The sequence below is a fragment of the Cucumis melo genome, chromosome 11, assembly GCF_025177605.1.
Source record: "Cucumis melo cultivar AY chromosome 11, USDA_Cmelo_AY_1.0, whole genome shotgun sequence".
In the NCBI taxonomy this organism is placed as follows: Eukaryota; Viridiplantae; Streptophyta; class Magnoliopsida; order Cucurbitales; family Cucurbitaceae; genus Cucumis; species Cucumis melo.
In genome coordinates this window covers 29,462,664-29,485,308 of record NC_066867.1, presented here as the reverse complement: position 1 = coordinate 29,485,308, position 22,645 = coordinate 29,462,664, and the positions used below count along the sequence as shown (strand labels likewise).

General features: G+C 31.3%; 3 protein-coding genes across 7 annotated transcripts; 2 read left to right on the top strand and 1 right to left on the bottom strand.

Moving 5' to 3' along the window:
• The first annotated feature begins 1,250 nt into the window (after positions 1 to 1,250).
• On the top strand, positions 1,251 to 11,314 carry LOC103497897 (sugar transporter ERD6-like 16). 2 transcript variants are annotated; one of them, XM_008460286.3, is made up of 20 exons: positions 1,251 to 1,396; positions 1,729 to 1,873; positions 5,336 to 5,553; positions 6,148 to 6,210; positions 6,295 to 6,384; positions 6,465 to 6,524; positions 6,632 to 6,697; positions 6,782 to 6,847; positions 6,969 to 7,044; positions 7,392 to 7,456; positions 7,583 to 7,675; positions 7,756 to 7,836; positions 8,107 to 8,191; positions 8,277 to 8,323; positions 8,954 to 9,016; positions 9,126 to 9,185; positions 9,287 to 9,340; positions 10,008 to 10,067; positions 10,471 to 10,585; positions 11,133 to 11,314. In XM_008460286.3, the coding sequence occupies exons 3-20, from the start codon at positions 5,356 to 5,358 to the stop codon at positions 11,273 to 11,275; spliced, it is 1,485 nt and encodes a 494-aa protein (XP_008458508.2). In that variant the 5' UTR covers positions 1,251 to 1,396; positions 1,729 to 1,873; positions 5,336 to 5,355; the 3' UTR covers positions 11,276 to 11,314. The 2 variants fall into 2 exon arrangements, with proteins under 2 accessions (XP_008458508.2, XP_050947803.1); XM_051091846.1 differs by lacking the exons at positions 1,251 to 1,396; positions 1,729 to 1,873 and having other exon boundaries at positions 5,415 to 5,553; positions 6,152 to 6,210.
• A 1,039-nt stretch (positions 11,315 to 12,353) lies between these two features.
• On the top strand, positions 12,354 to 21,757 carry LOC103497900 (uncharacterized). 2 transcript variants are annotated; one of them, XM_008460294.3, is made up of 3 exons: positions 12,354 to 12,645; positions 12,736 to 12,866; positions 21,524 to 21,757. In XM_008460294.3, the coding sequence occupies exons 1-3, from the start codon at positions 12,498 to 12,500 to the stop codon at positions 21,530 to 21,532; spliced, it is 288 nt and encodes a 95-aa protein (XP_008458516.1). In that variant the 5' UTR covers positions 12,354 to 12,497; the 3' UTR covers positions 21,533 to 21,757. The 2 variants fall into 2 exon arrangements, with proteins under 2 accessions (XP_008458516.1, XP_050947802.1); XM_051091845.1 differs by lacking the exon at positions 21,524 to 21,757 and adding an exon at positions 19,292 to 19,860.
• Positions 15,181 to 17,711, bottom strand: LOC103497899 (histidine-containing phosphotransfer protein 1). 3 transcript variants are annotated; one of them, XM_008460288.3, is made up of 7 exons: positions 17,311 to 17,708; positions 17,116 to 17,182; positions 16,670 to 16,800; positions 16,492 to 16,560; positions 16,066 to 16,137; positions 15,640 to 15,712; positions 15,181 to 15,557 (listed from the first exon to the last, which is right to left on the bottom strand). In XM_008460288.3, exons 2-7 carry the CDS (start codon positions 17,173 to 17,175, stop codon positions 15,498 to 15,500), a joined length of 465 nt encoding a protein of 154 aa, XP_008458510.1. In that variant the 5' UTR covers positions 17,176 to 17,182; positions 17,311 to 17,708; the 3' UTR covers positions 15,181 to 15,497. The 3 variants fall into 3 exon arrangements, with proteins under 3 accessions (XP_008458510.1, XP_008458512.1, XP_008458511.1); XM_008460290.3 differs by lacking the exon at positions 15,640 to 15,712 and having other exon boundaries at positions 17,311 to 17,711; XM_008460289.3 differs by lacking the exon at positions 16,066 to 16,137 and having other exon boundaries at positions 17,311 to 17,710.
• Positions 21,758 to 22,645: the final 888 nt, after the last annotated feature.

Here is a 22,645-nt window from a genome sequence, read left to right as displayed (position 1 = left end):
TATATATATATATATATTATTAATTCGGGTTGGGTTGGGTTGAAAAAAAGTTTTCTAACTGATGAATTAATATAAATTGCACCTCATCAACCGTTAAAGTCAAAATTTCAAATCATCCACCCCATATTATCCTTCTCTAAAAGTAAGGGATAAAAGAGAAACTTATATTTCCTTGTAGATCATTTTAAATGTCTACGTGTCAATTTCAAACTTGACTCATAAAAGAAATTTGATTTGGAAAATGAACTATACCAACTTTTATATTAAAATTCTATGGCTATTAATAGATAAATAAATAAATAAATAAATAGATAAATAAGCACCCATGTCAATAATGAATAATGAGAACTGAAATACTCTTATCCTTTGAAAAATATATATTATATTCAGGTGAGGTCATATTTTGCGTTCAAATTTCAAATTAATACGTCATCTTCGTTCATATATCCATGCATATATCTATTCCTTTTTTTCTTTAATTTCACTCATTTTCATCCCATATATATTTACTTCAAATTCAATATTGTCTTTTTCTCTAAGCTTGAAATAGGAAGAAAGATATGATCAATATAAATTAATATTAAATTAAAAGAAACAGGTGTTATGTATAGACACAAGACCTTCCACCTAATAGGGTACTATCTTAAATTATTAACTCAATCCAAAAGTCTTTTTATAGGAAAAAAGACTAGAAGTGGAAACTAATACCAATTGAAGAGGAAACAACCATGCAGTGGCTTGAACTCCAAACATCTTGAAGCAATCTTATTTGGTAAAAAAAAAAAAAAAATTCAACAAACGTAAAGTGATATCATCTTGAGTCACTTATACCAAAAAAAAAAGTGACGGATCCAAATAATCTCATAAAAAAACGTAGGATATGAGACTTAAATTTAAGTCTAGAAGGAACTAAGAGATAATTTTATAACTAACTTCTGAAATTGATATTATTCCAACAACCACAATTTTTAGCTTTTACTAATATTTTATTTTATTTTATTAAGGTAATTTGTTAAACATTTAGTGTTTCTTCTACGAAATATAAATAGTTTGTCATTTTTTTTAAAAAAAACCATTTACAAAAATAACGCGTGAAATAGCCCATTTCCGAAAATAATAAATCCACGTTTTCTTTGTTTTTAAATCTTATTTTCAAAAAATTGTAAACATAAGATACACCATTGTATTTTCAAATTTACAACTAAACACAGATTAATTTTAAATTCAAACTTCAAAATCGTTCAAAATTTTGGGGCATGTCATCAGATGAGGGATCATCCATCGTCAGCTTGGGAAGTTCAACATGAACGTGATACCCTTTGAAGGCCAAAATCGCCCCATGGCGTAAGTAAAAGTAGTTATATCGCCGGGTCATCCGGACAAAAAGCTCAAGGAGGTTAGTTTGGCGCAATTTTCCCGCCGTTTCCTCTAAGCTAGCATTTCTAAGTTTCTGCCTTAACACTGAAATCGTCAGATTCTCACTCTTAGTTTACAGAATCCGATTTAGAGGATTGAAAGGTTTGAAAATTGAGAAACGATTTTTTTTCTTCTGTTTTTTTCGATTCTTCTTTTTCTATAACCAGAGCCAATTCGTTTAATTGGTAAGTAGAGAATGAAACATGATTGCAGTTCATTTTCTGCCGTGATCTGCAAGCAATTTCTTGTTTGCCATGATACCAACCTAAGTGTTCTATTTTCTCTGCTGTTTTTTCGTCTTGGTGAAATTAGGAATTGATCGAATTAGAGATGGCAAGCGCATTGCGAACGATTGTCTGTCGAAGAACGTGGCATACCTTCAGTGCAGACGGAAGGATCCGAACCCGGAGAAATGCCTGGACAAAGGCCATCAAGTCAATCGATGCGTTCTCTCCCTGTAAGCCAATAACATTTTGTTATTTTCTTAGCGAAGTATGGTATGGATTCGCATTTCTCTGGAATTTTACTTTAGTTATCATATGATTGTCTTCTAGTGAATGAGGGGGTTCGGAAATACATTGCCTTATTAATCATATGATCTTCTTCGGTTATCATATGAGTCTTCAAGCAAATAGAGTGTTAGGAAATATATTGCTTTTTTTCTTGGATAACTAATTAAATTTAACTTTGCTCACCACCTTAAACTTTTGGGTTGAACTCTAACCTCTAAGGATGAATATCATATCAATATCACGGAATCAAACTCACTACACTTCTTTAGTAATCATATGATCATCTTCTAGCAAATATGGGGTTAGGAAAATACATTGCTTCAGTAATCATATCATCGTCTCCTGTTCCGTTAGGAAACTGAGGACCAGAAAATTGGAAAGAGAATAATGGGTATTTCTTAGGTTTGACATAAAATAATTAGTTAATGGACCTTGGAGGTCTTCCACATTCAGAAAGGATGGTGGAAATAATGGATTTGGTCGTGGAGTTGGGCTGTAAAGTGCATCTTCCCATAAATTACCTTGTTTTTTCCTTTGATGGTAACCACCACTCCCTCGCCTCATGGGTAATGTTAGTTGACAAGTTTAAAAGCAAAGATTTAATTTCCCAGTGGAAAAGCTCCTTGCTTTCAAGAGGGATGCCTAGCCTTGATGCAGTTTGTGCTTAATAGGCTGCTGTTGTATGCTAAAGTGAGCTTAACTCAGTAGAATTGTCATGTATTCAAAAGGAGGAAAAAAAAGGCTCCCATTGTTGTTTCTCTCCTAAAAAATCTGGTGGGCATTATAAATAGTATGGGGAAGTTGGGCAGATCTTTCTTTCTTCTTCTTTTTTTGTTCTCTTTCTCTTTTTCGGAGTGATGGTGATTACGGCAAGGACAGTGTAGTTATTTGGTTAAGTGGAAAATCACCTCTCTACCCCTTGCAATGGTGGTTTCGGGATAGGGTCTCATAGAAACAAAATTCTTGCTCCTCTCAAAATGGCTGTGCAAATTCTCAATATAAAGGAAGGCCCTTTGGAGGAAAGTGACTAGCAGAATTTATGGTGAAGGGCCTCCAGGATGAATGATCCCCTCAGCCTAAAGGTTGCTAAAAAATGCAGCTCATGGTTTGACACTAATGTTCTGTAAGTTTGTTGAATTCAAAGCTGGAAGCGTCCAAGAGATTTGCTTTCGACGTGATGTGTGGAAACTCTACATGAAGCTGAGGTTCCCTATATTTCTACGACGGTCCCTATATTTGTTTATTGCTAAATATTTAATTTAAAATATCTTTGCATAGGGTGCCCATACAACAGACTCTACACTTCACATAGTAATCTACACTTAATAATCTTGAAAAAAATTGTATTTTTAGAATTAAAAAAACTGGAAAATTAAAAAATGGTAATTTTGCTTTACGTCATTTATTGCGCGTCATTAAAACGTCTAGCAGCAATGATTATGTGTGGTTGAAACTTCACATGATTAAATTTAGGTAATGGCCATGGAAGAGATTGAAGACCAAGATATGTCTTAGAAATTCAAATTATTATAATTTTGAATTTTATCTTTAATTTATACTTTCTGGGATATGGGTTCAGTTTTGTTATTTTAATTTAATTATTAAGTTAATTTTGAATATGGTATAAAATATATCATTTACATTAAAATCCTACTTAGGTTAGCATATCATGCATATTTTAAATATAATATCACATTACATTGTTAGGATAATTAGATGCTTATAGAGTATCTCAAAAGGAAAAAAAAAAAAAAAAAAAGTAGATGCATATAGAGTTTCTTAAGTGGTACTTCTTATTATATTCACTTAGGGATTCTCTTGTAATTTAAATATAATTGTTATGGTGAATTGTTAATATAATTATTATATTGAATTATTAATATAATTTTTAATTTGAATTAGACGCTTGAAGATTCTCTTTATTTAAAGGATAATTAGAATGGATAGCTATTGTTAGAATAATTATTAACTATGTAGCAACATTTTAAAAAAATTGTAAATATAGCAAAATTTATCGGTGATAGACTTTTATCGTTGATAGACTCCTATGGTTTATCAGTAATAGACCAACATTTGCTAAATGGTCTATCGGTGATAGACTCCTATCATTGATAGATTTTGACAAATTTTGCTATATTTGGAATTTTTTTAAAATGTTGTTATATACTTAATTACTTTGAATATAATTGCTACATTTGCAACTATCCCTTATTTAAATATATTTAGATAAATAATTGAAGGATTATCTAAGAAGGCATACTTAGGTAAAAAGATAATTTTAGTACAATTTTAAATGGTCTAAAATTTTAAATTATCTTTATAATTTGATTTAAATAGTAAATTATTTAATTTAAATTAGATTTGAATAATTAATAGATAGAGAGATAATTGATTAATTTGGTTTAAATTCAAATTTAAAATGAATCTGCATAAAATAAACTACTTAATTGTGATTTAAATAATTTAAATCTTTTAATATGAGATATGAAATAAAAAGTACTTTCTATTAAATATTATTGAATGTTTAAATTTCCTTCGTGAAAAACACTGCATAATTATCTCTACAACTACTCTACTTAGAGTTAATAAGTTGAAGATTACTATTCTCATATATCGGCACAATAATTTAATTGTTTAAAATAAAATATCTAATTATGATTTAAATATTTTAAACCTTTTAATATAAGAAATTAAATGAAAAATAATATCTATTAGAATATTTTATTTAAAATATCTCTAAACAGAATCAATTAGGAGTGATCGGATCTACAAATATGGTCCTAAGAACACTCATGAAAAAAACTGCATAATTAATCTCTACCATTACTCTATTTATCAAAGAAAGTGATCACACGTTTCTGTCGGCATTCTCGTTGAACTAAGGAACATTTAAATTAAGCTTAAATCCTACTTTGGTACGTTTGTAGTCGTTTTACAACTTTGGTACATTTTGATTTCCAACGTCTAAATTAAATATAAATCTACAAAGATATTTACAATTTTAAAATCAATAAATTCACTGTTCTTATAAACAGTACTTATCAATATCTTCAAAAAAATCCTTGTCATAGACTCATAGCTCATAAGAAGATAAGCAGAAAAAGACATTCAATCATTACATGTTTTTTTAATGCATTTGCAAGTGAATGTCTTTCTTATGTCAAGAACAAAAACAGCAGCAGCTTTAGCTAGCTGTAAACAATCTCCACATCAGTGACAGCTTTACTCATATGTAAATCCAGATCTGTCCTCGTGGGAAATGTCTAATGTTTCTTCACAAGTGGATAAATTTTATAAATATCTACTTTCCATTTTCATTAAGTTTCTATTTAAGGTACAATTTTTGTAGCTACTTAATTAACTCTTCACATTAAGCTTTGCTGAATTATATTGTTCTTTGTTCTTAGTTCTTTAGTGAGAGATTTCCATGGCCATCATTGAGCAGCACAAAAATTTTGAAAATGGTGAAAATAATGGCTTACAAGCTTTGGAAGAGTCTCTTCTTGTTAGTTCTTCAGATTGTGAAGGTTGTGAAAAAGCTGTGAAAAAGTCAGAGTCCTCCTTGTGGATGGTTCTGATCTGTACATTGGTTGCAGTTTGTGGCTCTTTTGAATTTGGATCGTGCGTAAGTTTCATTTGTATGAACGCTACTGTTATAGTGTTAGTTATGACATGTTTCAGATTGATTTTGAAGTTAGATTGCTTTACACAAATGTCATTGTCATTGTCTTAGTGTTAGTGAGAACATGTTTGAGAGTGATTTTGAAATTGACATATAAGCTTCCATTTGGTGTTTTGTTTTTCGTTTTAGAAAGTCAGCTTATTTTTTCTCAATTTCTTATAAGGATAGTTTTCTGGTTTCTCTATTAAACGAGTTAAATTTTCCATCAAATTTCAAAACTAAAAACAAGTTTATAAAAACTATTTTTCTAGTATCTAGAACTTGACTTTTTTTAAAAAATTGGAAAAAGGTAGATAACAAAGTAAAAATTTTTGAGGTGGAGGGAGTGTTCATGCATTAATTTTCAGAAACTTAAAACACAACAGATTGTTACTAAATGGGACCTAAGATTACCACTCGTCATTTTTCAAAATCACCATAAAACCTACTTTAAACCTGAATAAATTCGAAATCAAAATCACATTTAAACATGCTCTTACCGACAAAGAAAAGAATGAACAGTAAAGGTTTATTGAGCTTATGTTGTACTTTTGACAGGTAGGCTATTCAGCACCAACTCAATCTGTGATAAGGGAAGAACTTCATCTCTCCCTGCCTCAGGTTCATTTCTCTCTTTTCACAAAATCTTTCTCAATTATTTTGCAAGTGAATTCTAACTTAATTAAGTTTTATAAATTATGACAGTACTCCATGTTTGGATCAATACTAACAATTGGAGCAATGGTTGGTGCAGTAACAAGCGGTCCAATCGCCGACTTCATCGGTCGAAAAGGGGTAAACTAGAATTAGTTTGAATTGACTTTCTAAGTACGTGAAACAACAACTTATATGGATAAGTTTGGTTACATGTGTAGGCCATGAGAGTTTCAGCTACTTTTTGCATTACGGGTTGGCTAGCGGTTTATTTGTCAACGGTACGAGCAATATGCATTTATGGAATATTTTATCCTTGATTAAGAACAAACAATATTTTCTTACTGACATTGCTTGTTTGGTTTTCTATATGATGGTTCTACCAAAGGGAGCTTTATCCCTAGATTCTGGAAGAGTGCTCACGGGTTATGGAATTGGAGTTTTCTCCTATGTGGTAAAGTTTAACCACTAAGCATTTTGATTCTTGTATGTGAATTCTTTCATGTGTTAAAATTGTGAAAAACTTGTTTGATAACAGGTTCCTGTATTCATAGCAGAAATTGCACCAAAGAATCTACGAGGAGGCCTCACAACACTCAATCAGGTGAGGAGAATATTAAACATAGACTCCCTTAGCTTTTGTAAAATCAGTAAAAAAGTTTAAACAAGATGGTTATCAAACTTTGAATATCAATCTCTCATTTCTATCCTTATTTGTGATGCAGCTTATGATTGTTACAGGGGCATCCATTTCCTTCTTACTAGGAACAGTGATAACATGGAGAAATCTTGCTTTAACTGGTAAGTTCTATTTGATCTTTTAGATACATTCTTATTTAACTCGTAAGCTTTGTTAGAAAAACCTCTCTCTACTGCGGCAAAATTAAACCGAAAAATAACAGAGAAGTTAAAAGAAACCATCCTTGTGGAAAAACTCCAAACCCAAAAAAAAATTTAGGGACCAATAAATTTTCGCTATTGAAAAAATTATTGCAATCACTTAAAATTCTCTCTGAGACCAAAGCCGCAAGCTCCTTTTACGGTCCTTGGAGTTCAATCACGTGGGACAGTTACATTTCTAATATTTTGTTAAAACCCAACAACTTTAATATACTAGCTATTGTTGAATGATTGGCATTGATCTGCAGGAATCATTCCATGTGTTTTTCTGATTGTTGGTCTGTGGTTCGTTCCGGAGTCTCCTCGATGGCTGGTAACATAGCATTCCCTTTAATCCACACCCCTTTTTACTTTGTGTTTTCCTAACGGAAAAATGGAAAGGAAGAGCGTATTTGGATTGATTTTCTTAATACTGAACAATATGACTACTTGTTTGTAGGCTAAGGTCGGCAATGAGAGAGGCTTCCTAGTTGCATTGCAGCAGCTTCGTGGAAAAGATGCTGATATCTCCGATGAGGCTACTGAAATCAGAGTAATTCTACTAATTTTTTGTCGTCAAGGCTACGACAGACTGACTTGTTTTTTTCCAAAAATAATTAAACTCTTCAACAGGAGTACAATGAAACTATGCAAAGTCTTCCAAAAGCCAAACTCGTGGATTTGTTCCAAAGCAAATATATTCGTCCTGTTATCGTAAGCTTCTTTTGTATTCTAAAACTTTCTTTTATCTTAAAATATTCCCATGCTTATAAATATTACTTCCATCTGTAACTTTTCTATATTTCGTTATTCACCTTTTACTATAAAACTGAAAAAATAGCTTTTTTTTTTTTTTAGAATTCAACTGAGAATTCCAAGATTTCTTCAAGAAATATGAAAACCATGATATAGAGTTTAAGAAGAAAGCAAACAGAATTGTTAACACATGAGACCTTATTAACTTTGATGATTATGGTTAACTAGATCGGTGTCGGACTAATGGTATTCCAACAATTTGGAGGCATCAATGGAATCGGTTTCTACGCGAGCGAAACGTTTGCATTAGCTGGTATAATTTGAAGAAACATTGGATTGTTCTTGATTTCTCTTGCTTCTTTTATCTCCTCATTGTTTCTTATGATATGAAATTGCAGGCCCCTCATCAAGAAAAACTGGAACTATTTCTTATGCTTGTCTTCAGGTACTATTTAGGTTTTTCCATTGTCTAATTTAGTCATTAAGGCCTAGTTTTTTCTTTTCGGTTGTGTCTTTGAAATTTAACTTTGTTTTCTACTAATTTTCATGCTAGTTTACACATCTTTTGAAAAAACGCTTAAAAGTTTTAGTTAAATTCTTACAACAAAACCAAGTTTTTGAAGACTACAGTGTGTTGGATAACTCTTTGGTTTTTACTTTTTAGTTTTTTTTATAACTAACGTGTACAAATTACCATAAATCTCTTGTTTTGCTATTTACTTTTTGTTGTTGATGCTTTTAAAAATTAAGTCAAGTTTTGAAAAACTAAGAAGGTAGTTTTTAAAAAACTTAATTTCGATAAGAATTCCATTCATTTACTTTAAAAATATGCAAACCGTTGTAAGAAACAGAGAGAAAATAGACTTAATTTTTAACAACCAAATGAGTACAAAATTGAGTCTTACTTTTTTAAGTTTTCAAATTTTAGCTTAGTTTTATAAAACGTTTATAGAAAGTAGATAACGTGACAAAAAAAAAACTCATAAGATTGATAAGTTTGATCTTCAAAAACTTAAAATTTAAAATCAATGATTGTCAAACAAGATCTAAACAAACAAGTTTTGACTGTTAATAGATCCCGATAACGGTAGTTGGTGCGATGCTAATGGATAAATCGGGACGTAAGCCGCTTATAATGGTAAACATCTCTTGCATCCTTCTCCTTGAAATGCAAAGTAATATTTGATTCGGGAGAAAGAAGAACAAAGTTTGAAAGCCTTTTAAAATGATTTGTGTGCCTTTTGAAGGTATCTGCTGGTGGGACATTTCTAGGTTGCTTTCTAGCAGGAATTTCCTTCTTTCTCAAGGTAAACCCCTCAATCCATCTTTATTAGAAAACTAATCGTTTCGGTTTGGTTCGATTTTGTCTTTTAACTTCATCCACGACTCTTTTTCTTTTTTAATATAGGGTCATGGCTTGTTGCTCGAGTGGATCCCAATCCTTGCTATTTTAGGAGTTTTGGTAAGTAATTTTTCAAAGATATGAACATTAAATATCGTTTAGATTTCTTGGAGGACTGTTTAGTTTTTGGAAATTACGTTTATAACCTACGAATTTCTTTATTTTGTTACATACTTCCTATAAGTATTATCAAAAATCAAAGTGAACTTCTCAAAACTGCAGACTTGTTTTTGGAGTTTGTTTAAGAATTCTAATCTTTAGTAAAGATGAAAACTACTAGAAAGACCATAAAAAGAAAATTGCTAGAAAATAATATGCATAAACTCCTAAAATTAAAACTAAAAGACGGTTGGTTTTTAGTTTTAAGTTTTAAGCTTTTAGTTTTTTAAGATCAAGTATATAAGCACTCTCTCACACATTTAATTTTTTTACCTTGTTATTTACTTTTTATCAATGTTATTGAAAATCATGTCAAATTTTAAAAACTAAAAAAAAGTAGTTTTTAAAGAAAATCTTTTTGTTTTAGAATGTAGCTAAGAACTCAACTCTTTTAACCTAGGAATGATAAACATCGTGGCAAGAAATGGAAAGGAAATGGACTTAATTTTCAAAAACAAAAACCAAACCGTTATAAAACGAGACATAAATTGTTACCAAACGATTTTTGTTTTGTTTTTTTTATACTATTCGCGATGGATAACTTACACTTCTTCAACTTCAAATTCAGACATACATAGCATCCTTCTCAATAGGAATGGGAGCTGTTCCATGGGTAATAATGTCTGAGGTAACTTTTATCATCTCCTACTCCTAATTACTTCTTCTAATAGCTTTTGTACTTTTCTTACATACATGCCAATACATATATACAAATTCAAATTAAACCCCCTCAGTTTTATGGAATTGTAAATTTGCCTCTATTTACGATACAGCATCAAACCGTAGCGTATCTATTTGCAATTATATCAAATTAGATGATCTAATTTTTTAGCGAAAAAAAAAAGTGATATCAATCTCACATTTATCATTTGAATATATATGTAAGGATGTAGGATTTAGGATTCAATATTATTCTCGAAACTATCTTTTGAGTATCTATAGATCAGAGTTTAGGATTCAACTTTCATTACTCTCGAAACTTCGAAAGGTCGAATCTAAAGTTTTTTTTTTTTTTAATTTTATATATACAGATATTCCCAATTCATGTGAAAGGAGCTGCTGGGAGTTTGGTGGTTTTGGTGAATTGGTTAGGTGCTTGGGCAGTTTCCTATACCTTCAACTTCCTTATGAGTTGGAGTCCTTCAGGTCAAATTGTTTAGGCTAAATTTTTTGTTTTTTATTTTCATTTTTAAAAATTAACTTTATAAATACTCTGTTTTACTCTAAAGCAAAATTGTTATTTACATTTTACTAATGTATTTAATATTTTTCACGAAATATTTTTAATAATCAAACCAAACTTTAAAAACTAAAAAAAAAGTTTTTAAAGGCTTGCAATTGGTTTTGAGATTTGGCTAAAAGCTCATTATTTTTACTAACCAAGATTCAAAAGCACATTAAGAAACTTTCAAATATATACGTATATATATTCTCTTTTATTTTTATTTTCTAAAAATTAAACATATTTCTCTGCAGTCTCTCTTATTTTTAAAAACTAGTCTTTTTTAAATTTTAAATTTTGGTTTGATTTTTTAAAATACATGTAAAATGTAAATAACAAAACAAGAAATTTAGAGATTGAATCCATTTTTATAGATTTAATTTTAAGAAAGGAAAGGGTCATCACCCAACAATCTCTTTAACTTCCAAAATAAAATTAACAATTATTAATATTTTTTTTTCTTTTTTGCAGGGACATTTTTTGTTTATTCTGGTTTTTCTTTGTTGACTATTGTGTTTGTGGCAAAGTTAGTCCCAGAAACCAAAGGGAAAACATTGGAAGAAATCCAAGCCACCATCAACCCAACAAGAAAAGGGCTTGAAACTTTGTATTGAAACCTTATTTATCTTGAATTATATTTTTAGTGTATTAAATTCATCAATTTTTCATTTTTTATTTCATTTTTTTCATAGTATTCACTGATTAGAGAGTTCAAATGTTGTAGGATGAAATCATTAGTTTTATCCCTTTTTTTCCCTTGTTTTATTCTTTTCACTTTTCATATATGTTTCAAAAAAATTTAACCATTAAATGTTAAAACTTTAACAACTTAAAATAAAGTATTGAGTTTCAAATTTAGTTATGGGTCATTGTCCCATTGTTTCAAGTTTTACTTTCTGTTTTAAAATTTAAACTGATTTTGACCTTTAAAATAGACGTTTTAAAACTTATAGGAACGTAAAATAGTAATTAAGTCTATGTCCAATGGTACAATTTAACCTAATATTTACTAGGGATAAGTATGATGGACCGAACAACCGAAACCAAACGAACCGAAATCGGGTGGTCGGAATAGTACAATCGGCGGTTGGATTTCGATTCTAAAAACTCAAAAAGAGAAATAAAACAAAATAATGCAATTCTTCATTTTTAAAACCGTCTGTCAATTTAAATTTTGCAACATATGTACCTACTTGTTGTCGGTTCGGGAGCCGTTTGGTCGAAAAACCGATCCCGACCGCCCGCTGTTTACCCCTAATATTTACAACAAATAAAAGGTAAAAAATATAAAAATGAAAATACTATCATCTCAATTGAATCGAATACTTGATACTAAAAATATACATTTTAAAAACACAACACCAATCACACGTATCCATCAACATTTGTAAACTAAAAAGTTAAAGGAATATATAATAAAATTCGTAGTAACCACTAGCCTTACCGAAGAATTGTAAAAAATGACCAAATTAGCGAAATATTCACGAATTTTTAAGTATAAATGGTTTGTTTTTTTAATTATTCTTCAAAAATATCTCTCGTAATGAAAAAGTAATCGAGTCCTATTGCCACGTATGCAAAGTTAATTCCTCTTTTAATAAAAATACAAATTATATTTTTTAGGAAAAATAAAAATATTACCTAAATTTAAACTACGATATAGCACTGCCCATAAGAGACAAAAATGTGAAATAGAAACAGCCATAAATACAAATGAGAAAACGCCCAGCTTCTCTTCTTCTTGCCTGATCTAACCATTTCAACTCCATCGCGGGAATCTCTGAGCTCTCTCTCTTTCTCTCTCTCTCTCTCTTCCAGACATAGCCACCGGAAACAATGGCGTCGTCGACGGCTAAGATTACGTTTCGTGTTATCATGGTGGTGATCCTCCTCCTCGTCTTGTTCTATGTCGGTCGTCCTCTGTACTGGAAGATTTCCGCTACTGTACATGATATTCGTCAGAACAAACAGACCGTCAAAGAAGGTGCGTTAATTGAATTCTAATTCTGTATGTTTATGCTTGTCTGAGTTCTGACTTAGAGTTTGAATTCTTCGTTCTGGACCTGCATTTCAGGCCTCTCTCAGATCGTTCTGGAAGCTCAGAAATCGGTGGGATGGTACCATGATGAGTCGGACTCGGGCGTCCAAGATGGAAATGATGGAAAGAAAGCCGGATCGGTTGCTATTCGGAGGCTGCTTCATCAGGTTTTGTGAAAATCTCAGTTATTTGAATTGTGATTAGTCCTGGAGAATTGAATGGTTTGATATGCATTAGTAAAGTTCAATTAGCAGATCTGGATTTTTTTTGCCCTTAATAACGTGCTATAATGACTGAATTAGCACCTGAATCTACTTAGTTAAAAGAAAGCAAAAGAAGATAAAGAAATCGTAATGCTTCGGCGTTCAGTCTTCACTGTTTCCTTTATGCATTGTTAGTCACTCGAATGTGTGGATAGTGATATTTGCACCTTAGATGTAGTGACCTACTGCTTACGAAAACTCATTTTGACACAAAAAAAAAAAAAACAAGAAGATGTTGTTAGTCTGTATCGAGCGGACTTGGCTGATAATGTGAATGAGAATTTTGTAGTTTAAGACTGAATGTTTGGTAAAGGTGGAAATGCGTACATAGGATGATGAACTAAAAGATGACAATGGTCTTTTGTAATTGTTTTTGTTACTGTGAGTCTGTGACGAGCAAATGGGGCATTCTGGTGCTGAAGGAGCGATTTGAAACAAAATCAACTAATTGAAGTCTAATGGAGAAGGCTTCAATAAAAAAAAATTGTATAGCATAATGATGGATGCCTCTGGACCTTTCTAGATAGAACTAAGACTTGGTGGAGCTGTAGTTAACCATAAAAACATAGCCAGATTGCCTTGCTGTTTAATCATGATTCCTTGTGCTTTTTATTCATAAGCTCAAATGCAGCAACCATGACAAATCTTACTTGGCAGTAAGTTACTGTCCGTGTGCAAAGACTTTGTCCCTGTTGTTTCACTTGTGGTAACTCCTAAGTCCTAATGGTGAAATTAGTAGTTGCCTTTGTCGTCCTCATAAACATGAGAAGGGAGATGAGAAAGTGCAGAATGTTTACACATAGATATGATAATCGTGTCTGCATATGTGACAGTCTGATGTAACGTGGTTTTCCATAGGAACGTACATGCTAAAATTCATTTTACAGACTCTAGACTCTTATTCCGAATCAAGGTAGAAGGAGACTGACCTAAAATTTATTCATCTTATGATCTTTCTTAGTTAATCAACCCTGTACTATAGGGTGATTAATAAGTTTCAGAATTAGGATTTTGAATGATCGATTCATCTTATGATAAGGGTGACTAATAAATTTCAGAATTGGGATTTTGAATGATTGAGCGAGCTATATCTTGGTTTCTAAGGGAACTATAAATATTTTGACTCTTCTTAGTAGTCTAAAGTCCGAATTGGTTGAGCTGAACAACTTAGAATCGTTGCATAGTATTGTTCCCCACTAAGATGACTAAATCTCGTGGATCTCTATGAAAGAACTGCCGCTAGAATATGATGGATTTCTAAATTTTAACTTTATATTATACATAAAAAATATCATAGCACCGGATAATTGAAGCTCATGAATCTCCACTCTTCTGAAAAATTTCAAACCAGAGGAGACTTGGAACTATTTCAGTTTGGGCAATTCATCGTGCTAACTAATAACACAAAATACCTTAAAACAGTAACATACATCATGGGTTAGCAACTTGATTGTTCGTCGTCTTATGAAAAACTTGGAACAAAGTCTTTCCTAGTTGATCAATATTCTGGGGAAACAAGATTAAGAAGAAATATTGAATTTAGCAGTCTTTGTTGATGTTATTATCTGGTACTCAAACATCACCCTCAATAAAATATTTTCTATGTAACTGAGATACCATTTTGTTTCGTTTTACTCAAGTTTTTATAACTTATGCTAAATTAGGTCAAGCTAAGTGGATATGCAAGAAGTATTTCTTTGAAAAGCTCGCTACGAGGTGTTTAATGTCATTCATAAATAATACATGCTATGTATCCATTCACAGACTTGGACACTTGGTGTTTATTTTTATCCAAATTCATCGACAATTCTCAAATATTCACGTAAATCAACAAATATATCTGACACAGAGGTGCCATATGACTTACAAGTATCCATTGAAATGCTCAACCATCCAAGAACTTCACCTTCCTCCTTAAGAGAAAGGTTACACTCTCCTAGACTAAAGATCCTTCTTTCAAATAAATGATCAAAATCTTTCTCCAAATAGGGTCAGGGAAAATGCGTCCTCTCTTTATCTTCAAGGTATAGCTTTTTATTATGCTAGTGACACGTCGACTTGCTTAGGTTAGCCTCTGATCTAGTATTGATGTTAACTATCGGGATTACATAGTTGAAATTATATATGTATGCACACATTTGGTATCACCCTCAAAATCAAGCCATAGAAATCCTCTTCTGAAGTTTTGTCAATGCAAAAAAGGTGCACTCAGACACAATTGGTAAAACTTTTATCTACTTTTAAAATCAACTCGAAAATTAAGAGTCCTCAAATATTTATAAACACGCACCAATCCTAATCTTGTTCACAATGTGGAACTCCTTCGGAATCTTAAATACAACCTTCTTTTAGCATTGACGTCACACAGGAAAGTGACATGTTTTAGAAAATACTTCCTCACACATTGAAAACTTTCATACAGATCTCATCAAACAGAATAACAATAACTTCACAAGGACCCCCAAGAAAATGGAAAAACTACATTCCCATCAACTGCGACTCTTAAGAAGTATTCTCTTAGCTCTTGGGTTCAACTTAGAATATCAATTCTGTCGAAGGAATTGACCCGCCAGCAGCCATAATTTGTTGCTCCATCTGCAATTAACAATTTAATGTGTAATTCCGTTAAAATTAAGAAAGATTTGCTTGTTCTTCAAAACAAGTCTTATGTACTGACCCTGAATAAATTCTCAAGCTTGTTTTTCACGAGGCAGGTCTCTTGCTTTAATTGTTGCAGACATCTTAGGCATCTGAATCAAAAATGTTTCGTAGCTTCTATAAGCTGATTTTATTTAATAATTCCACACATGTTGAAGGAGTTCAACAAGAAAAAGTTCTAAAGTAATTACATCAGGTTTTTTTTTTTTTTTTTGGTTGCTAACAGGCTAAAATAATGATGAGAAAAACTTTGATAATGATGAAGTATTTTATGGTAAAAATTTGAAGTTTCAAATGTTTAGAACCTATGTAAAAGGTAGATAAAAGTTCTAGTTCCATAAACGAACTTCAAGAAATTTAAGGGCCTAGATAAAATTCCAGAACCAAAACTTGAGCTTCAGCATCATATATAACCCTGCTTAGTCTTCAATAAATAAGAACTCACCCATCAATGTTCTGTTCCTCACAGAAGCTTCGCATGGCTATACAGACATTTTTAACTCTCTGTGCACCTATGCTGTTAATCACAAAAGTTACAAAATCCTTCATTCAATTGAGCTTTTTGTATAACAATATTTATTTCTCATTTAGAATTTGAAAATGGCTCTGAGAGAGATCATCACAAGTTACCAAATGAGAACTTTAATCCTCTACGTTTTAAAATTAAGGAAAGAAAAACTGGTTGTTTGGCAGCTACTAATGCAAGATAGCCCTCCTCTTTAATTTAGTTTAAACCATGTTTAAGTGTTTCCCCAAATATCATAACTTTGCAAACAAATCCATAAAACTAACTGTTAGCTCCCAACACAAGCATACAAGGAAAATCAGGTACTAGAGGGAGAGGCTTTCTTAATAAATTTCATTCCTATACCTTGAACTGCTTCCTTTAAGCTGGTGAACATGGCCGTCAACCTTTTGAAAGTCCACATCAGGTTGATCACTGTAAAAAGGCAAGGGAAGACGGGGAAAAAAAAAAGAAAAAAAACCCTTGTGAATTTCAGGAAAAACTCGTATCAAAACAAAGAAACCCATAGATAGAGAAGCCTCACAACGCTGCTGTGAGATCATTGAGAAGCCTCTCGGAATCCTCGAAGAAAAGAGACACCACTTCAACAATGAAATCTGGATTGCCCTCATCTTGCAGTTTCTGCAGCTCTATAAACTGACTGTCCAAGAAATCCTAGCCCTCCCCAACAAAGAGAGCACCAGAAACCAAATTCAAGAATTAAGAAACTGAGGCTACAAAAATAGAAGTGTCAACCTAAATTCTTTTGTAACTGCAACCTTTCCATGAAACAACCCAAAAACTTTTTTTTGTTTTTTTTTTTTTGGTTTTCTCTCCTCGATACAAAAATATATCATATGTTTCTTATCTAAGAAAACTGCAAAAGAAGAAATCCCAATCACTCAACACCAAAAGCCAAACGCAAGAATCAAGATTACAGAACGAGAAAAACAAAACCATCTCTAGTTTGATCTTAGTTTATGTTCATACCTCCAAGAATAGAGACTTCGTGTAATCAACCCATTGTCTCTGCATCAACCCCACCTCCATGCTTACACTACACACACACGCACACAAAAAGAAAAAACTTTGTAATTACAACTACAACCCAACAAAGCCACCTACCTTAAATTGCAGAACATGAGCAATAATTGCATCACACAAAGGGTTAGAGTGCCAGAAAACCTTTAGAAAAAATTATTGGTGAGAGATGATGATTCTTAATGATCGTAGTAGCACTAGCAACAAAGCAATGCAAAGCTTTTTCCTTATTTTTAGGTATTTTTTGGTTGTACTTAAACTAGCAGACCAACACAACACAACAACTTTTCATCTTCTCTGGATTTGTGCACTACTGATAATTTGTGTCCCCAAACCACAGTTCGCTCTCTCTCTCTTTCCCCTTTCGGGCTTTGTGTCATTTATTCATTTTTATGAACTCCTCAACTCTGAAAGTATCCCTTCGTTTACCATTTGGTCTCCTCTTTAGTGTTTTATTTTCCTCTCTCTCTCTCTCTGTACTAGTTTATAATATTCCCTTTCTTTTTTGCTCTTTTTTATTTTTTTTCTCCTGAGAAATTATTGGTTGTGGTTAATCTTTGAAGTTAAGCTTGATGGTGTGTGTATAATAAATTATTTTAGGATTCTCTTTCAATGAATTTGGAATAGAAGGTATCTTAGTGAAACTTTTAGCAAAGCAAAGTTGGTCTTGCCATGCGCCACTTCTATTGGTCCATCTATTACCATATTCTATTTTGGTCTTTTGGACTTTGATTCTTCAACTTTTAATTATTTTAAATACAAAAGGAATCAAGTATTTTAACCATAAACCTCGTGTTGATTAATATGGTAATATATACCGATACCAATTAAGCTCATAGAGCTTTTTTGTTTGATGGGTTTTGACAGGAATTTCTCGGTAGACTTTTGATACCTTGCTTTGTTTTATCGGATTTCACTTTTTGATGTGCAGTATATTATTGTTTTGAAAACTTGATAATAAATCAAATGTGGATTTTTAGTATTCTCCTTACGGTGGGAACGTGGAATTTCAATACCGAAGAGATTAACGATGAAATATAAACTCGTTAATTAATAATTACTAATTACTTTTAATTAATTATTTCAAGCAACTCTCGTACATTTAATTCGTTTGTTATAATTTTCGTACTATAATTTTCATAAACAAGTTGTAAAACATGCATATATTATATTAAAAGTATTAAACCATTAATTGTACTATCTTCTTATATTATATGTTATTATTTAATACCAATTTCCATCTATAAATTTGGTCAAACAAACCCAAACATTTAAATTTTAATTATTTAATATCTATATTCATAAATCAAATGACGTTATAACATGATCGTCTTGGTATGATAGATAGCAAAAGTTGTTATTCAATTTGTGAGGTCTGATCTTTAGTGAGATTTCATGTGTCCTTTGGGCTTTGGTTTTGAAGCTTTTTTTGCAACTATTCTCTCAATAACATTTTACTTAGTTGGAACTCATTTTTTTAATAGGGGTGTTTTAGTGGGTTTGTACTCACCGATTGATTTAGTATAGACTCAAGGGCTTGAGTTCTCACAACTTTATATATATATATATAACTAAAATAATACCAATATTAGTAGCTAGCTCGTGGTAAAATTGTTATCCAGGTCCCTCTAGATCTAGGTTCAAGCTTCTCCCTCTTGAACAAAGTTTTTAGATCTGCCACTACTTGTATTCTTTCATCTTTCTTCTCAATAAAATCATTTTATGAATAATTTAGAATAGAACATTTATGGTAAAGATTAGAAGATGCGAACTAAGACTTTAACTAAATTAAAACTTCAAAGACAGACTAAATGAACTCAACTCACTTGTAATTGGCATAACATTTAATCTAAAAAATGGAAGGTTCAATCCTCCATTCCAACAATTAGACTATAAATTGACATATTGATCTATCATCTAAAGATAATCTTGTCTTTTCATATTGTGTAATATATATTTATAAAGTTCTGACACAATATTTGGAAGTGGAAACTTTGAGACTTCAATCCTCTCATTTAAGACATATATATCTTGACAAGTTAAGTTATACTCATGTTAGTTTTATTAGGATATATTACATCTTTTTCTCAATGAAATCAATATTTTAATATGAAGTTATTCTCAGTGAAATCAATATTTTAATATGAAGTTATTGTGAAGCCAGAAGGAATCTGATTGAGCAAATCGGACAGCTGTTGTTTGATTTGTTTTAGTCGGTTTTGATTAACCAAAGAAGGGACAGAAAGTTGGACCAAAATTATGCCATTGGAAACCTCTTTTTCTTTGAGAGGTACCAAAAGAAAAAAAATGGTGCCTTAGCATTTTGGTCGGCTGCCATTTGTTTCTTTGAGACATTAAGGACGTGGATGGGGAATCCTTATCTCTTTTTTTCTTTTCATTTCCATTTTTTTTTATATATTTCTTTGGGAGAATGATATGGGAATGAGATGACCCCTTAGTCCTCCGAGATATATACACGTATATATATATATATATATGAGAATTCAGGTAATGATGGGTTGGATAGGAACCACATTCTCATCGTTAATAGTAAAAAGTAAAATGTTCTGTTTGGCTTCAAAGAGGATAGAAGTTAGAACTACAGTGCGATTTTGGATTGGATTTAACCCACATGAAACTATACCCTTTTCTTTTACTACCTTTGGATTTAACTACAGTTCTATGTTTGTCGTATCTTATGTAGCATAACCCATAATCTACCCGTTACAATTTGATTAATCAAATAGGTTTAATCTTCATTTTGTATACAAAATGTTGATCATGGAAGGTTCAACACCCTTTCTATTACTATAGATAGATTTAGGTAATTATAACATGTACCAATTTTATAGATATTAGTCAGATGTATAACAACAATTTAAAAAAATTGAAGTTATAACAAAGTCATCGATAGACTTAGACTCTTATGGTTTATTAACGGTAGATTATGACAGATTCTGATATATTTGTAATTTTTTTAAATTGTTGTTGTATATGATAATACTTTAGATTTAATTACTATATTTGTAATCATCCCTGTAGATTTTTATCTAATGATAGGATAGATGGGTAACAGTATTAGTATTCTGGGTATAGGAATGAAGTCTTATCCTCTTCTTACACTATAAAGAAAGTTTTCAATATTCCGAATTCCATATTCATTATTGTAGTAGCTGAAGGCTTTTCATCAGGCATCAACTCCACCTAGATAATGGGTTGACTATAGTTTTCAAGCACTTAGTTTGGCCATTGATGTTAAAAGCAATTTATCATTTTTCTTGTCGAACAAGGCTCCATCTTCTAGAAGAGGAGGAAGAAAAAAAGTTTATACTCGAGATTGTGTTATTGAGGTGATGGAAGGAAGAATCACCGTGGCCACTTTCTTCGAGGTGCTTGTTGAGTTGGCATCTTGTTCATTATTACTTTTTTTTTATATATATAGTTGTGAGTATTCGGATCAGCTTACGTTCATTTCGACTAATCTCATGTGGGACCACCATCGAATAAAATCATAACCTCATATTAGTTATTGAGGTCATGCTCTCCTCTTTATCATTGGGACCAATCCATAATGATTAGCATCTTGTTCGTTATCTTAGGCAATGCAGACTTTAAAATATCTTTTGTTGGAAAGAGAGTTGTCACACCTCAATCTTAGAAAAATGTTAGAAAAGATTAAAAAAAATTAAAAACCAAAATGTGTAGATTAATAAACAAATGTTTTGCTTCCTTTAAACGAGTTGGAATGACGGTAATTTATATTATATTATATTCTTGGTAATGACAGATTTTCTAAAAAAATATGTTTTGAATGTGATTTATATTTGATTTGTATGTTTCAAAATGTTATTACATTTAAATACTGGAACAAGAAATTATGTAACCTTATAAAACTTAAGTACTAGATTGAGATTTCATCCAAAGCTTAAGAGACTTAAGAGTAAAAAGATCCAAAGCTTAAGAGACGGAGAGTAAGAAGGTAAATTTTAAAATTTACGAACCAAGCTTTAAATCCATTTTTCTTTTCTTTTTCGTATATGATACACATAAATATCAACGAAAATGTTTAGACAGATAACGAGAGAATACATAATAGAATGCTTGGTAAAGTTGCACATTGCTTTACTGATATGCCCTTTAACATTTGAATATTCCCACTTTTGTAGACTCTCCTTTACTTTTTACTTCCCACTAATGGCTTACGGAATCTTTCTTTCTAATAAATCGCCAAAAAACTGCGAGTCTTTATGGTTTAATTATTAAATGGATAATTTAGTGAAAGAAAACGTGAGTGGGGATTACAATGATTTTGATTTTGACCTTTCTCTTCTCTTTCCTTTTGTCTTTCAATTAACAGATGGATTGATGAAATCTTGGTGGTTTCTTTAATTTGCTGAACTCGTCACGTCTCAATTATTTACCAACACCCATACATAACACACACTGCCAAAAAGATGAGGATAACCAACGCAAAAAGGCCAACAACCATCTACCAAGGTTCTTTTTTTCCTTTTTATTTTTGGCATAATGTCGAAGTTTTGAAACACATATATATATATAAAAGACATTGAGATAGTATTTTTGATTTAAAGTTAATTTATATCACGAGTAAATTCATATAAACGAAACTTGAATTTGTACCCGTATACAAATCACCAACCATAGAGAGGATAAGTTTTTTTCTTCTTTTTTCAACACCAACCATAGAGAGGATAAGTTTTTTTCTTCTTTTTTCAACTAATCATGGTTACTAGAGGGAATAGAAGTTATGGGTTAAAATGTCATTTTAGGCCGTGAATTTTATTTAGAGTTTCTTAGATTTTAGTCTATTTACTTTCAAAGGATCAATTTTGTTAAATCTTAGTCAAAATATCTTCCATAAAATCTTAAATTTAGGCCTTCCATGTGAAATTTTCAGAAATTTGATTAAATAATTCTATCGTTACTTTTAAGAAAATTGTTTTAATGGCAAAAATGTTAAAAATGTTTATAAATATAGTAAAATTTACTTTCTATACAATACTCACATTTGAGTTGGCGTACATGAGTCTTCAATTTTACTCATATTTCATTCCCTCTCAAATCTTAAAAGTTCCTTTATTGTTTTTTCTTTCTTGATCTGATTATCATTTCAATCCATGATATCTATTAGCATTTAAAGAAAGAACCTATTGTAGTCTGCCAATATTGAAAGTAAAAATAAGTTGGTTTATTTTACTACGTACAAAATCATTTACTTTTATGCAGTAAAAAAACAATGTGTGAATCTATTATAAAAAAATTCATAGTAAAACAGCTAATACATAATATGGAGTGAAATATGATAATCACATCAAGAAAAAAAAAATAAAGAAAGAAGTTTTCAAGATTTGAAAGAGTAAATTGACTTTGGCATGCAAATGATTATTGACCCATTCATGAACACTGTTTCCCTGATAATAGAGGAATAGAAAACTAAAGAAATTGATATGAATAAAAA

Excerpts from the sequence above, each read along its gene's own strand:
- LOC103497897 (XM_008460286.3), top strand. The coding sequence starts at position 5,356 with ATGGCCATCATTGAGCAGCACAAAAATTTTGAAAATGGTGAAAATAAT. Across the intron at positions 7,045-7,391 it reads GAGAAATCTTGCTTTAACTG|GAATCATTCCATGTGTTTTT; the intron begins GTAAGTTCTATT and ends ATTGATCTGCAG. Across the intron at positions 8,192-8,276 it reads CGAAACGTTTGCATTAGCTG|GCCCCTCATCAAGAAAAACT; the intron begins GTATAATTTGAA and ends ATGAAATTGCAG.
- LOC103497900 (XM_008460294.3), top strand. The coding sequence starts at position 12,498 with ATGGCGTCGTCGACGGCTAAGATTACGTTTCGTGTTATCATGGTGGTG. Across the intron at positions 12,646-12,735 it reads CAAACAGACCGTCAAAGAAG|GCCTCTCTCAGATCGTTCTG; the intron begins GTGCGTTAATTG and ends CCTGCATTTCAG.
- LOC103497899 (XM_008460288.3), bottom strand. The coding sequence starts at position 17,175 with ATGGAGGTGGGGTTGATGCAGAGACAATGGGTTGATTACACGAAGTCT. Across the intron at positions 15,713-16,065 it reads GAGGAACAGAACATTGATGG|ATGCCTAAGATGTCTGCAAC; the intron begins GTGAGTTCTTAT and ends TTTTTGATTCAG. Across the intron at positions 15,558-15,639 it reads AGCTTGAGAATTTATTCAGG|ATGGAGCAACAAATTATGGC; the intron begins GTCAGTACATAA and ends TGTTAATTGCAG.